General features: G+C 43.6%; 1 protein-coding gene across 2 annotated transcripts in view; it reads right to left on the bottom strand.

Moving 5' to 3' along the window:
• The window catches only part of phf2 (PHD finger protein 2), a 90,978-nt gene that overhangs the window by 22,830 nt on the left and 51,520 nt on the right, over positions 1 to 16,628 (bottom strand). For both annotated transcript variants that reach the window (XM_052075067.1, XM_052075066.1), the window contains 2 exons: positions 10,981 to 11,090; positions 8,209 to 8,387 (listed from right to left, as the gene is read on the bottom strand). In XM_052075067.1, the coding sequence (XP_051931027.1) occupies positions 8,209 to 8,387; positions 10,981 to 11,090 (289 nt within the window). The remainder of the gene's footprint in view (positions 1 to 8,208; positions 8,388 to 10,980; positions 11,091 to 16,628) is intronic.

Below are 16,628 nucleotides of genomic sequence, written 5' to 3'. Positions count from 1 at the left end.
AATCAGAATTAAAAACAGATTGACTGTATATGTTTGGTTTCATCAGTGTTTGTTTATTCACAATAATATCCACTGACTACTTCAGTGAATTTATTATTTGTGACGTTGAATGAAACTGCCATAAATCTACTGATGTAGTACTTGACTCATTACTTAAGGCCTTAAATACAAATGTAATTTTCTCACAGACCAAAATGCTTACTATCAACACTTGGCCGTGGTATTTGGGAACCAGGACACACTGGTGAAAATATGGGTACCAGGGCATTAGCAAGACATTTATTGAACAGGGAAAACAAGCTGCTGATGCAATTTGACAATGGACGACACATGCAGAGAATGTGGGAGGCATGGGTTCTTCAGAAAACCCACTCAGCACTGAGTAGGAAGTAACTGCGGGCTTAGTGTTCAAACATCAACAATAGGAAGTTGCTATCACAGTTGGGGATGGATGAGCTACAGTGTGCATCATCTGCAGTAGATGCTGTGGCAAGGGGGAAAGATGATGATCATTCGGGGAGTGTTTACATCATCACCCCAAACATCAAGAGTGGGTTCCAAGCCGCACAATCAGAAACATCAGTTATCCTAGAGATGCTTGGCTATGAGACAAATAGCCGTAAGAAGCATCAGCCACCTCTGTGGAAGAGAAGGCTTGGGGTAAGCATAAGGCAAAAATAAGGCGATCTGGAGACCTTAATCTCCTAACAGTGCAAAGCAAATGTCTGAACCTCAAGAACTGCCCAAGGAATATAGGAAGATATGCACAGGTGAGGCATTTGAGACTGCCAAGCAAAGATTTACTGCCTTGAGTACCCGCCTGAAGAGGTACACGAGAGGGGTAAAGGCTATGAGAATAAACTAAATACTGTTCAATAGGGTCTCCTCTTCGTGACAAGGTAGCATCAATGGTAGACTGTAACAGACCCATCCAAGGGTGAGACAGAGCAACACTGGAAGAGGATCTGGCAGAAGGAAGTGTCACACAATACCATTCCCCAATGGCTGGGAGACTTACAAGCAGAGCACAGCAACATCCCAGAACAAGAACCAGTACTCATAACAGTGACAGATATCGAAGCAAGAGTATCAAAAATGAAAAGCTCGACAGCACCAGAGCCCAACATGATTCATGCCTACCGGCTAAATAAGCTAACTGCTCTCCATGAATGCTTTGCAGCACAAATGAATTAGATGCTAACATCAGGGACCCGCCCACAATGGCTAACTCTGTGACGCGTGTCACTCACTGAGTTACATAGCAAATTGATACAGAAAAAAAAAGTGATATATCTAATTCATTTGCAGTGCGTTCACTGCGCTGGATAGGTTTTCTTGTGCGCTGAGAGTGTGCGACCAGTGCGCAGTTGAGCAGCTTAGAGGGAACATTGGTTCCGTTGCATCTCCAGCAGAGATGTGTTCCTCGAGCCGGTCCTTGGCCTCGAGGACCGGCTCGAGGACCGAAGAGTCCTTGGTCCTCGGCCTTAGCCTTGGAGTCAAGTCCTTGGTCCTTGGCCTTGGCCTCGGGAGTCAAGTCATTGGCCTTGGCCTTGGATTGCCGATCCTCGGACACAATGAGGGATTAGGGACTCGAAATCCTTGTATAAGGACCGCAAAAATCACGAAGGAATCTAATAAATTCCATCCAAGGAAACCCATATTGATGGATTAACTCTGGCGCATTAGAGGGGCGGGTCTGCCACTGACAGGTAACAGTTAGCGCAACGTATAAAGAGTGGCATCACAGTAAATTTCAATCACGGTTTGTTGCGTTCGCGATCGGCAGTTTAAATAGCATTTCTGTAACAGTGGTTTCTTTTATTTAGTTATTTTTGCACAGTCGTGACGTTTGTGCGGTCGCACTAGAATGTTTGTTTGAACCAAGTAATTTGCGTTACAGCTGGAATCAATAATGCCGGCACTTCACTTCCGGGTTTGGCCGTTGGGATTCGGAGTCCTTTTGCTCGATTCCAGTTATGTTTGCTGAATGCTTTCTCATGTTTGGAATAATGAATACTGATAATACATAGTTTAAAATCATGGTTAATTTAGTTAATTTTTATGATTATTGTGAATTTGAAGGTATTAAATTAATTAATGTAGTATTAGTGGGAGTGGTAATAATAGTAGTCCTCAGAGAATGTTTAGAGATCAGCCATCTCGTTGCCTCTGCGTCCCGCATCCGAGACGCATAATTTTCCCACGGGACGCACAGTTCCAAACAACGTGCGTTTTTGGGATGCAAGGAGGTTTCTCAGTCAAAACAACCAAACAAACAAAAAAACTACGGCAAGCCTGAGGATTTCACAGTAACAATCGTTACCGGTAGCGTGTCGTTTCCGTGGCGTCATTTTCACGGTACCGAAAAATAGTTTAATTATAAAGGTCACCGCACTTGAATTGACTGTGTGATCCACACGATTTCACTGCACCTGTATGTGTGTTTGTGATGTGGTCTGGTGTGTGAGTGTGTTTCTTCTAATTTACTTTCATTTTGTTTTCAGTGTTGGGGGGCTGTGGGGGGGGGGGGGGGCACAACAGATGACGTTATGTGCGCATGCGGGTTGTTATTTTAGTCCGCAAACTGAGGAATCGCGTGGATGAAAGTTTGAGATGGCGGCGAAAAAAACTCACCGTCTACTAATTGCGATGTTTAAGAAATGGGAATGCTTGCCTGATTTTTCATGCATCGTATGCACAGAACGCGAGGCACGATTACGAGGCAAGTCTGTCATTAGATTTGTAGGCTAATCATTGTGAAAAATATTTTGAAACAGTATTGGTTATTCTATAATTTACTGGTTGTAGCATGGTAACTTTATGAATAAAACATTAGTCATGCATCATCTTGGGAAGAGGATGTCAAGCCACATCAATACTTACCTGTTTTAATGATTACCAATCAATTATTCATTGCAGTGTGAGATTGGAAAAAATACTCTGATGATGCTTCATGAATACACCAGTTTTTGATCCATTTATCTTTTAGAATAAACCTGGAGTACACCGCTGCTGATATATATACTTTTGAGTTTCGGAATTCTTGATTATCAACATCAGTCAAAATAGAAAAATGGGTCCCCTCCTGAATTATTTAAATTTTTGCAGCATTTGTTTATCATTCTATGTATGTTGTTGTTTGTGTTATTATCATCCATCCATACATACATTTTCCGAACCGGTTGATCCTCACTAGGGTCACGGGGGATGCTGGAGCCTATCCCAGCTGTCTTCGGGCAGTAGGCGGGGGACACCCTGAATCGGTTGCCAACCAATCACAGGGCACACAGAGACGAACAACCATCCACGCTCAGATTCACACATAGGGGCAATTTAGAGAGTTCAATCAGCCTGCCATGCATGTTTTTGGAATGTGGGAGGAAACCGGAGTACCTGGAGAAAACCCACGCAGGCCCGGGGAGAACATGCAAACTCCACACAGGGAGGTCAGAGCTGGAATTGAACCCGGTACCTCTGCACTGTGATGTTATTATCATATGCAATTGAATAAGTAGACCCTTTCAGAATTTGAAATTTGGGACTCTCTCAATCCATAATGGCAATCATATTTTTCTGATCAGCGAGTCCCTGGGACTCGCTGCCGGTAAACTGTAAAATTATCACTGAGAGATTACCGCTTTTTCTGCAGTCAGTGATTGACTTCTATGCAAAGTCATTTCTCAACTCGTGTTCCGTGCCACATCATGCGTTTTGAGTGTTGATTTACTTCATATTAAGAAGCTATAACACTAAAACATTAATTCATAAATGTATACCATATGATTTTTTTTTCTCAGTATAAATAACACGTACCCTGAGTGTTCTACTATTTGAATAAAAACACTTCATTCAAGCGTTAGGAAGTGCAAAGGGTTATGATGGAGGGGTGTTGCAAATCATGAAGACCTGCCAAGTGGTATGATAGCATTGTTTTATACATGTCCTCGGCTCGGCCTCAGTTTCAAAATCAGTCCTTGGCCTTGGCCTCGGAGGCAAGTCCTTGGTCCTTGGCCTTGGCCTAGGAAAATTTCTCAAGTCCATGGCCTTGGCCTTGCCCCGGAAAATTTTCCAAGTCCTTGGCCTCGGAGTCAAGTCCTTGGCCTTGGCCTCGGAGTCAAGTCCTTGGCCTTGGCCTTGGCCTCGGGTTGCCGGTCCTTGGACACAACACTGATCTCCAGTAAACGTAAATTAAAATTAAAGATACTGTATTGCCTTGTGTCGGAAACTTTGCTTGTCTCGAAGCATAAGGCAATTTCCCTCGCTGCAGCTGCTCCCTACCGGTATGGAGGAGTAGTACATGATTACTCTTCCAGGCGATACATACAGGATAATTTCCTGTGGCACACTTGACAATATCTGTGGCCCAGGGTTTGATAAACACTGGAATGGAGGACCCAGAATCAAGACTGCAGACATCGCCAAAGGTGGATGAGAACAAAGTTTTTATATTGACAAAAATTTATTGTGAAGTACTAGACTGTATTGTCAAAGTTTGACGTTCTTGTGGTGATGTATTGGAAGATAAAGGTAACTGTTTGTTGTTGTTGTTTTTTTTTTGCTTTTGGTAATGTCCTAAAATACTTGAAATGCTACACATCGGCCTCTTTCCGATCGATACACGCGGATATGAGTGTTTGGAAGGGCCAATCATCTGTGAATCTGTCAAGGTGAGCGTAGATATGTTTTTTACACACACGCACACGCACACGCACACACACACACACACACACACACACACACACACACACACACACACACACACACACACACACACACACACACACACACACGCACGCACGCACACACACACACACACACACACAATAACCGTTAAATGACCATAATTTTTATTCTTGACAATATTCTTTGTTTTTTACATGATGCACAAATCAAATGTATTGTGCAACACAGTAATCTAATTGTAACATGTATTTGTTTCATATTTTGATGCATTTTATTAGAGCTGTCAAACGATAAAATATTTAATCTAATTAAAAATGCAACTGTAATAATTAACTCAAATTCACGAAAAATTAATCGTGATTACTCATGCATTTTTTTATCGTTTCTGAATTTCCTTTTAATTTCTTTGTCCCATTTTTCCCCATTTTAATGCTCCGATCAACATGGAATCATGACTCAGTTTTCTATGTGCAAAATGTAAATATTTACTGCGCCAGCTGCCAGATAGTTCCACTGAGAAGACCAAAGTTACCTGTACGTTTTGCAGTCGTAAACCGAGCTATCATCATAGCACGTCGAGTCTGAAATACCACCTAATGGCCAAGCACACAGCTGACATGAGTACTCCGCCCCCTCCTCTCAGACAGACAGCTATGGATCATTTCAAAGCGAAGAAAATGGATGACACGACGAAGAACAAATTTGCTGAAGCCATAGCTTCTGTAGTATGGCTACTGCATGCAAGCCTGTCAACATTGTCCAGAGCTCGACTCAAGCTGAAATCATTCGCATTGCATCGAACGACTTCACTACGAATTGCCAGCGAGAACCACCATTACAAGCTATGAACAGAAATTGTACGTAGCGGAGAAGGCTAAGGTACACCAAGCGGGAGAAAACGTTGTTTTGGGAGAGAAATAAGAGACTAGGTTGAGCCTCTGGTGAATAAAGAGCAGGTAGCCTGTTGAATACGATGTATGCCACTGACGCGACTATTTTGTGTGGAAGGTTCAGTGTTCCGTGGCCATATTAAAAAAGTGGGTGGAGCTTCTCTGTGTTTGTCTGACTGATGGTGCGCTGAGGCATGTCTTGAGTTCAGCGGTGTAGTAGCAAGCGTACTGAAAATAAAACGTCTCCGGTGTTGTCATCGAACCAAGTGTGAATGCGCAAGTCTACAGGATGGAATGTACAAGGGCCACTGAGACCAAACAATATCACCTCTGTCTCGGACCAGCAACAGAAAAGGCTCGATCCCCTCTGAGCCTCAGTTTAGTTCTTGGTACTTCTAACAAAGACTGGTCCGCAGACCTGAGGCGCCGGGCAGATGTGTAGGGGCGGATGAGCTCAGAGAGGTAAGGTGGCGCGAGATTATTCAGAGATTTGAAAACAAAGGGGAGGATCTTGAAAATAATTCTAAAATGAATGGGGAGCCAGTGAAGGAATGCCAGAGTAGGAGTTATATGCTCCCTCTTACGAGTACCAGTCAAGAGGCGAGCAGCGACATTCTGGACCAGCTGAAGGCGCTTAATGGAGGACTGGCTGACTCCAAAGTAAAGGGCATTGCAGTAATCGAGCGGGATGTGACAAAGGCATGAATTACTGTCTCAAAGTGTTCATGTGAGAGGAGAGGTTTTATTTTGGCCAGCTGTCTAAGGTGAAAGAAGCTGGATTTAACAACGGCACCAATTTGCCGATCGAGTTTGAAATCACTGTCCAGTTTAAGACCCAAGTTTGAGACTGTTGATTTCAGATAAGGAGACAGGGGGCCCAAGTCTACAGTATGGAATGTACAAGGGCCACTGGGACCAAACACTATCACCTCTGTCTTCTTTTCGTTGAATTTCAAGACATTTTGTGCCATCCAGGTTTTGATTTCTTCCAGACAGGATAGGAGTGGCCTTAATGAAACGGCGTCTTTCTTGCTTAGTGGGACATAGATCTGGCAGTCATCTGCAAAGCAGTGGAAGGGAATACCATGTTTCCTTAAGATGGATCCCAATGGGAGCAGATACAGCGAGAACAGCAGAGGCCCCAGAATTGAGCCCTGTGGAACACCACATGACAGGGGAGCAGTGCGTGACTCAGAGCAGCCAAGGCTGACACAAAAGGTTCTGTCAGCTAAATAGGACCTAAACCACTCAAGAGCACTGCCACCAATGCCCACCAAGTGCTGCAAACGAATCAGCAGAATACTGTGATCCACTGTATCAAATGCTGCAGTTAAGTCCAATAAAACTAGACACGTGGTCTCCAGTCATTTGCCAGGAGGATGTCATTAGAAACGCGTAACAGGGCTGACTCCGTGCTATGCATCGTCTTGAAACATGACTGGAAGACCTCCAAGATGTTATGTTCATCCAAGAAAAATTTAAACTGCATATGCATCAGTTTTTCCAGAATTTTGGAAATGAAAGGCAGTTTGGAAATGGGCCTGAAACTTGACAGCACATCTGGATCAAGAACAGGTTTCTTGATCAAGGGTTGGACCACAACCAGGGAGGCCCAGACTTCCCTCTCTCTAGCTACCCTCTTCCAGCTCTCACCGGGGGATCCCGAGGCGTTCCCAGGCCAGCTGGGTGACACGTCTCTCCGGCGTGTCCTCGGTCTTCCTCTGGGTCTCCTCCCGGTGGGACATGCCCAGAACACCTCACCAGGGAGGCGCTCAGGAGGCATCCGAATCAGATGCCCAAGCCACCTCATTTGGCTCCTCTCGATGTGGAGGAGAAGCGACTCGACTCTGAGCCCCTCCCAGATGACCCTTTTCTCTAAGGCAGAGCCCGGACACCCTGCGGAGAAAACTCATTTTGGCCGCTTGTACCCGGGATCTCGTTCTTTCGGTCACGACCCATAGCTCGTGACCATAGATGAGGGTTGGAACGTAGATCGACCGGTAAATTGAGAGCTTCGCCCTTTGGCTCAGCTCCTTCTTCACCACGACAGACCAATACAACGTCCGCATCACAGCAGACGCTGCACCGATCCGCCTGTCGATTTCACGCTCCCTCCTGCCCCAACTCATGAAGAAGACCCCAAGATACTTAAACTCCTCCACTTGGGGCAAGATCTCCTCTCCGACCCGGAGGGGGCACTCCACCCTTTTCCGACTGAGGACCATGGTTTCAGATTTGGAGGTGCTGATTTTCATCCCAACCGCTTCACACTCGGCTGCGAAACGTTCCAGTGAGAGTTGGAGAGCCCTGCTTGAAGGAGCCAATAGTACCACGTCATCTGCAAAAAGCAGAGATGCAATACTGAGGCCACTAAAACGGACCCCCTCAATGCTTCGGCTGCGCCTAGAAATTCTGTCCATAAAAGTTATGAACAAAACCGGCGACAAAGGGCAGCCTTGGCGGAGTCCTACCCCCACTGGAAACGATTCCGACTTACTGCCGGCAATGCGAACCAAACTCTGACATCGGCGGTATAGTGACCGAACAGCCCGTATCAGGTATCATCACTGTTTAAATATTTTAAACATGCTGGTACCCACATACACTTCAAAAACAAAAAAATAACAATACTCACAGGAAAGTTCTCTCTTCATGGTGTTCTTTTTCCGTCGTATTGGGAATTCATCAATCTTCAGTTCTCCCTCATCTGAGACGTATTCATACTCATCTCTCACTGGCTTGGGTTTGTCCTCTTTTAAGTTTTGCAATGTTCCAAAAATACTTGCCTCAGTCTGAGCTTTCACTTTCTTTGAGCTAGATAGGAAACAACAGGATAAAGAAGAGCATCTTAGCAAGTCACTTGGGCCTACTCTCATATCCAAAATCAAAGCCAAAATTAAAGAAAGATCCATCTTGCCATGCAATTTTGCCATTGGTCAAAATGAATTGATATTGTTGAGTGAAAGAGCTCTTCAAATATTGGTGTGTTGATAGTTACCTGCTTTTATCATGATGTTAACTTCATTTCTCTAAACATGAATGCCAATGCACACTGTTGTCACTGCTCATGACTTATTTATTCATTTTTACTTCTATTAAAGATTCAGCCCATTAGCACTGACAAGTCTTCCTTGACTTCAACACCACTTTCTCACGTGTCCTCAAGGGAGGAAATGTTTTTCGCTGATTCAGATTACTGTCCTGTGGTTGTCTCGGGAACCTTGCACCATATGAGCCACCACTTAAATGCTAATGGCAGTAAAAAGGACTGCCCACTGCTTGGAGTTAACTGGCTACTTTTGGCCACATGTAGCTGTCTACTTGCCTCCTCATGGAATCATCTACCTACACTTGGTTTCCTCTATAAATAATAACCCTGCAAAAATAATAATAATAATAATCATAATTAGCTTAGACAAGCATGGTTGTGTTGTGTTTTTGGCTGGTCTTGCTGGCATCACCAGCTTACTAGCAGTACAATAGCAGTATGCTTTAGCAAGACCAGTCGCAAAAGCACAACAAAAACAGCCAAAAACCAAACCTTATGTCACTGCGCAATCTGCTGTACCAACACAGTGACAGCCACCCAGAAAAGACCAGCATGTTGTTGTTACCCCACTGTCACTGGTGACAACAGCAAGATTCCAGATGGTCACCAACTATTCAACAGTCCCTGGTAGGGCCCAGCAACATGCTTGGCCCTGCTGGGTGGCTGAGGCTTTTTAAAATGTGTTTTTTTTTTTTTTGCAGGGAACGCTCAGGACAGCACTTGACACTTTGTTGTGACATATTTCACCTACATTAGATTCTCTTGTCCTAGTTAACATTGAATAGACCCATCACACGGCATCAATTTCAGCCTGGTCAATATGGTTAATATTTGTTAACTGTGGGTTTGTGAAGCTCTTTCAGATTTTTTGTGAACAAGGGCTATACAAATATGATACTTGATGGAGAACTTTATTGGCTCTATTAGTCACTCTGACCCATAGAATAAGAGTGAACTTTTAAAATGTGATGGCCTGATCTAAAACAATAAAGCCATTTTCACTCGACATCATCAATAGCTACACACACATCACAGGCTGTGTCTGACTGTGGACAATATCCCCTAAATAGTGCACTATTAAGGGGTTACATCATTTTGTAGAATGATCGAATGTCCAAAAGGAAAAATGCAGTGCACTCAAAATGATCCACATGCACTTTTCAAAGTAGCAAGCATTGATGGTCACTCAACAGGTTAATATAGACCACATTGCGAGCAAGAAAAAACCTGGCACGAGGGTGAATATTAAAGCATTACACACACCGCTTATTCCAAAGAGGGTTGCGAGGAGTTGCTGGAGCCCATCCCTGATAATTACGTGTGAAAGGCGGACTACACCCTGAATTGGTCACCAGTCAGTCTCAGAGCACATATAGAGACAAATGACCATTCACACCCACATCCACGCTGCCACTGAGTGAGAACCGATCCCACGCTGCCTGCACACAAGTCAAGCGAGTGCACCACTACATCATCAGCGATTGGACTGTTATATATTTTTATATGTCACCAAATTTATGTCTCATGGACTTTTTTTGCTGGGAGCGGGGGGATTACACATTAAACTCATAAAATATTGGTACTCTTGCTAGGCCTTTTGTGAATGCCAAGTTTCATGCATTTTATGCATGATTTGAACAAAATGTTTCAAGTAAATTCAAAATGGCATTGTAGAGTTATCGCCACTGATTCAGACCTACTTTAGCAGTTTAACTTTCTTTTCATAAGTCATCTGAGCTGTTGTGATTTTGGTGTGATGGTGTCACAGATTATTGATCTTGAAAATAATAAATCTTCTCATGTACCCCTGGTTGGGAAATACTGCCCTAAAACACAAATAGAAGTCCATCATTTTTAACTTACTTTGAAATTTTTGCCTATTTTTTTTGCCTTTTTAAGAAACCCCTCCCAGATATTTGATCCCATCGACTTCAAATTTGGAGGGTTTCATCGAAACATGTTTCAAATTAAGTTATTCAAAGCCATTCAATTAATAAAATACTGCAATCAACGTGCAAAAAAAAATCATAATGCTTTCCACACAAATAAGGGCTGGGAATAACTTCCGTATGTTGAATTTCGGTTCATTGTCCCATTTTCAAACTATATTCCTCAGTAACACTCTTCAAACATTTCAACAAACCAGCCTGATCTTCAATGAGCCAGTACCTCAATTTTCCAGTCCCCTGCCGTGGCCATGCTTGTGAGGTCCCTTTCCAGCTGCTCGCAGCTTTAGTTTTGAAAATGTATTGCTACCGTTCTCATTACTATGGATTTATGATTGTTATTATTCATTTTCAACTTGGGTGGGACTCATCTCTAAATGTTAAATGGCAAACACGGCCATTCAGTACATACCCCAGGATTTTCTTGTGGGCCAGTGTAAAACTGACTTTATTGCCTAAAACTGATGTCCTGTCATATTTGCAGTCCTCTTCCATTTTTAGCAGGGAGTCTGGTTTACTATTCTGTGGGGGAAAAATAAAAAAGAAATGATGTTACATAAACACATAAACATTTACATTGACAGGAAAATACAAAATAATTTGCTATGTGAGAAATTAGGGCTGCAACATTCATTCATTCAGATAATCGCGACAAAAATCTATATGTCAAAGTGTGGATAAATCATTAAATTGATTTGTTATGGCGCACGATTATTGCATCCATAAACCACTGTGTTGCCGCATCATAATGTCAGTCACTCATTTCATTAAGATAAGCTATCCTTTATTCGTCCCACACTGGGGAAATTTACAGCCTCCAGCAGCAAGAATGTATGTAGAAAGAAGAAAGGAGACAGAGAAAAAAAAACAACAAACATCTTTCAATTAAATACAATATGAACACAAATAGATAAATCGCAGTACTATTTACAATTTTCCTTCACATCATTTAATTATTATTAATATTATGATTGTTATTTTTTATTCATCAGCCTGACAGCAGTCGGTAGGAACGAGCGTCGGTATCTCTCGTTCTTGCAGCGCGGGTGTAACAGTCTCTGGCTGAAGGAGCTACCAAGTGCTGTCAGGGCGGGCTGGAGGGGGTGGGAGGGACTGGCCATCATAGCTTTTAGCTTAGTTAGCATCCTTCTGTTGCCCACCTCCTCCAGAGTGTCAAGGGAGCAACCCAGGACAGAACTTGCCTTCCTGACCAGTCACTCCAGTCTCTTTCTGTCCCGGGCTGAGATGCTGCCTGACCAGCAGACAATGCCATAATGGATGGCCGAGGCCACCACCGAGTTATAGAATGTTAATGTGTCGTGCAGAGTGTAGCGGACGCTGAGCCTGCTTTCATGACATATTGCGTCTCTAAACTAATAATATGCTTAACTTCGATGATATAAACACTGTCGTTTAATGACTGCATTCTGATCAACCAATCACTCATTCCTGAAGCTTTCAAGCATTGAATGACTATCTATAGAGGCATGTAAGATGAAGAAGTAATGGCGTAACTATTAAAAAAAATAAGAGCTCGTTTTTTATCCAAAAAACATTCCATCCATTCCATCCATTTTCTAATCAGCTTATCCTCACTAGGGTCACGGGCATGCTGGAGCCCATCTCAGCTGTCCTTGGGCAGTAGGTGGCATACACCGTGAACTCAGCTATTCGCAGGACACACAGAGACGAACAACCATTTGTACTCACAGTCGCACTTAGGGACAATTTAGAGTGTTCCATTTAGCTACCAAAACCCAAGCATACACTTGGGTTTTCTCCCAACAACATGCAAACTCCACAATCGAACTCGGGCCTCTGCGCTATGAGGCAGACATGCTAACCAGTCGACCACTATGCCCATATATCAGAATCTGAATCTGAATCAGCTTTATTGGCCAAGTATGTAGAACACACAAGGAATTTGTCTCCGGTATAACACTCTGCACTAGTATAATCATAAACAATATATATGCTCATGCTAACCAAACAAACTTGCTCTCAGTAAAATTCAAGGTGCATTCTGACAATGGGTCAAGTTACCGAACAGTTGGAGTGTAGCAGACTAGCATTTCCGAACGCACCCCAAGTCTTCTCTTGATATATTATGTGGGGCCTCTCAGCACCACACAGGAGGATTTCAACATGAAAGCGTGAGAAATATATATTGGAGCTCAGTTCAAGGGTGACCAAACTTTTTGAAGCTGAATGTTACTTCTTGGCTACTGATAAGTGTATCAGACTACCAGTATGATACACACTTTTGAAAATTTGCTCAACTTGCCTTGAATCACATGGTATTTTTTGTTCTTATTATTGTTGTCAATGAATGAAATTCAATTACGTGAAGACACTGATCATGTTAATAATTCCTCACAATAATTAGGAAACAGAACCAATTTGCACCACGATATTTTTTAGAAATCTGTCAGTATTCACATTTTCAAATCATCACTTATACAATATTCCGAGAAAAAAATCACAATTTCCCAGCACTGGTGAGCTATTTTTGGAACAGCGAGCTATTGATGTGGTGCTTGGGGGGCTACCTGTTGCCCTTGATCACCATTGTTGGTGACCTCTGGCCACCAGAAGCCAGAACAGAGGACGGCCACAACACTTGCGACGCGGAAAACAAGAATGGGAGGCAGTCGCAACATTAGCACCGCTGGAAACAGGAACGAGAGGCGGCCGCAACACTTGCGCCACTGGAAACAGGGACAGATGGCGGCCGCAACACTTGCGTTACCAGAAAAAGGGACAGAGGGTTGCCGCAACACTTGTGCCGCTGAAAACAGGGACAGAGCATGGCCGCAACACTTGCGCCGCTGGAGTCGGGGGTGACAGCCGCAATACTTGCGCCGCCGGAATCGGGGGTGGCAGCCGCAACACGTGCGCCGCCGGAGTCAGGGGTGCCAGCCGCATCACTTGAGCCGCCGGAGTCGGGGGTGGCAGCCGCAACACGTGTGCCGCCGGAGTCAGCGGTGCCAGCCGCATCACTTGCGCCGCCGGAGTCGGGGGTGGCAGCCACAACACTTGCGCCGCCAGATTCGGGAGTGGCAGCCGCATAACTTGCGCCACTGGAGTCGGGTGTGGCAGCTGCAGTACTTGACTGCCGTAACATGGACGGGTGGCAGTGGGACCATGCCTCTGGTACTGCGGGGTCCAGGTTTGTTTGCATCATTCTGTCACGTTTTGCGAGGTGGTAGAGTAGAGGTCTCCAAAAAGCAGGGAAGCAGGTAGGAGCAGGGTGCACTGACCAAGATGTATTTAACAAAAATACAAACAGGAGTACATTGGAAAAAAAATACTCGAACAAACTCCTGAAAAACATAAGAAACCAAAGTAACAAACAAACTATGACAAAAACAAAACATGACAGGGGCACACAGACACACAATGATCCAATCCCAACACAATTACCAACAGGTGCACCATTTACCACTGCAGGAGGAGCCCTAAAGTGCCACCTGTTGGTCACAAAAAGAACCACCCAAATCGTTTTAACCCTTTGAACGGAGAGCCAGACAAGACTTTCCCAATAGTCCGATAGGTAGGTAGGATCTTACAAATAATTTCCATGATCGATTATTTTACTTAGAACAGTTCACCACTGGACAGCAACAGGAACTCATGCGTAGTTGTCTCCGTGTGGAAAACGACTTTGTTCAACTGCTTGAAGCGTACAACCAATCAGAAAGTCGCACATCCACCATACAAAGGTACATCAAGAAGTGGCCATATTTAAAGGAGATTCAACTGTCACAAATACATGTGGAAATTGTACACCTAACTGCAAACAATGCACCCAAGCTTATGGGGGATAGGATGGTTCTTAACAGCCAAGGTAGTGAACCTTATTAGGATGGGTGGTGAATGGCCTGCTTCATGATGACTGTATTTCTGACGACTGATAATCTGCATCTTGGCTGTTTGTCAATCACATATCAGTACTGTGTCAACAATGGACCACCTGCTCTTCAGCAATATACACATTACTTCCCTAAAATTATGAAGAAAAGTGAAATGTTAATTGAGGACAAACCCTTCATGGATATGATGAATAGCTTAGTTAAGCTAAAGCAGTGGTCACCAACACCCGGTCCACGGACCGGTCATTTGGTGCCGGGCCAGACAAAAAGAATAAATAACTTACATTCCTTCCGTTGTATTCATTTCGGAATCTGAAAGATGTTTTATTTTTAAAAATTAACGGATTCTCTGTTACATCCGTCGACAATATGTCACTCTTGAGGCAGGTGAAGGCGCACGTCTTGGTCACGTGATAGCTTACCGCTAAAATGAAATCCGGGAGCAAGCAAAATGAGTAAAAAAACAAACGTCTTTGAAAGTTTCTTCGGGACGGGGAAAAGGCCCAGCCAGGAGACAGAAGAGGAGCCTATGACTTCCAAGAAAAAGAAGGCTGCATTTAATAGACAGTACTTAAAATGCGGATTTATCTCAACGGGAGATTCCCACGCACCAAGCCCACTCTGCATAATATGTGGCGATGGTGAATCGTATTTTTCATGCACTTTTTATTTGCAGCATATCTTATTTTGAAGGCACATTTAAACGTTCCATATAGTGACCAGAGAGTGTTGCGGCCAGATAGGACGTTCCTCGTGTCATGATTCGTGTTTATTATTGTTTCGAAAATACCACAGTTTTTATTCAGGTCATATCATATTTTTTTACGTATTTATCGGGCCTTAGAGGCTGGTCCCTGAAAATATTGTCTGACATTAAATGTTCTGTGAGGCAAAACAGGTTGGGGACCACTGAGTTAAAGGATGGATACTATGATCTGCCACATGCATTCAAATTGGACCATTGTAAGGTGCCAGATGATAGGGAAATGGTAGAACAGCGTGCCAAATCTTTGAATAGGGGGTTCAACAATAACCCCAAATTACCGTGCATTAATCAATTCCACGATTGAAAAAGGATATGCAGAGTCAGTCCCACAACAGAACGTCATCCCAGCCATGGAAAAAGTGGGGTACATATCCCACCATGGAATCTAATACCCCAGGGAAGGAACGTTACATATAGCATTTGAAGGTTCAGGATCCTTTCAAGGTGTTTCATCCAACTCATCCAAGGTCCAAATCTGACTAACTCTTTGGTGTTCTTCGCTTTCGTTTGGAACCAGTAGCTTTCACAGCTGACATTGAGAGTATGTTTCACAGAGTCAAAGTCATCAGATGTGGACTATCTACGATTCTCTTTTGGCAAAAGATGTCAGCCAAAAGTTGAAGGATTACCGGATGACTGTCCATCATTTTGGTGCATCATCTTATCTCAAGTTATATCCTCAAACAAACAGCCAAAGACATTCAAGGCAACTTCTCAACTGAGAACTTTGAGACCATGCAGAACAACCTCTATGTTTATGACTGTTTAAAAGTCAGTTCCAACAGAGAGATATGCCATTACTCCAACCAATGATGTCAAAGAAGCCTGAGCCAAGCTAACATAGTGGATGAGCAACAGCAAAGCTGTGCTGACTTACATCTCAAGCGAGGACTGGGACAAGGTGCCAAAGTACCTGGATCTGGACACTGAAACATTGGAGAGTGTCTGAGGAGTTCAATGGTTTTGTTGAGGAAGCAACCATGTACAAGAAGAGGCATACTGTGAACTACTGAGTTTGTGTATGATCCACTGGGATTTGTCGTCTCTTTTGTGTCTACTGGCAAACATTTCCTACAGGAGTGTTGCAAGAAAGATTATGGATGGTATGACGAGTTGCTATCTTGGGAACAGGACTTCTGGGATTGAATATAGACCACTTCATAAAGCCACGAACCTTTGAAGCAATTTCCTCAGCCCAACTACACCACTTTTTTTGATGCCTCGGAAAAAGGTTATGGAACAGTGAGTGACATACAAGTAACCAATGATTAGAATGATATCCACACCAACTTCATAACTCGCATGTATCCAATAAATTAGATGACCATCCCGAGAATGGAACTAACTGCCTCTGTACTGGCAATGAAGATTTTGACCACATAAAACTTAAGATACAACTTGAAAGTAATGTTCTCCGGACAG

This window comes from Hippocampus zosterae, chromosome 9, assembly GCF_025434085.1.
Source record: "Hippocampus zosterae strain Florida chromosome 9, ASM2543408v3, whole genome shotgun sequence".
NCBI lineage: Eukaryota > Metazoa > Chordata > Actinopteri > Syngnathiformes > Syngnathidae > Hippocampus > Hippocampus zosterae.
The sequence above is the reverse complement of the archived record's forward strand: the minus strand, read 5'-3'. Positions and strand labels throughout refer to the sequence as shown.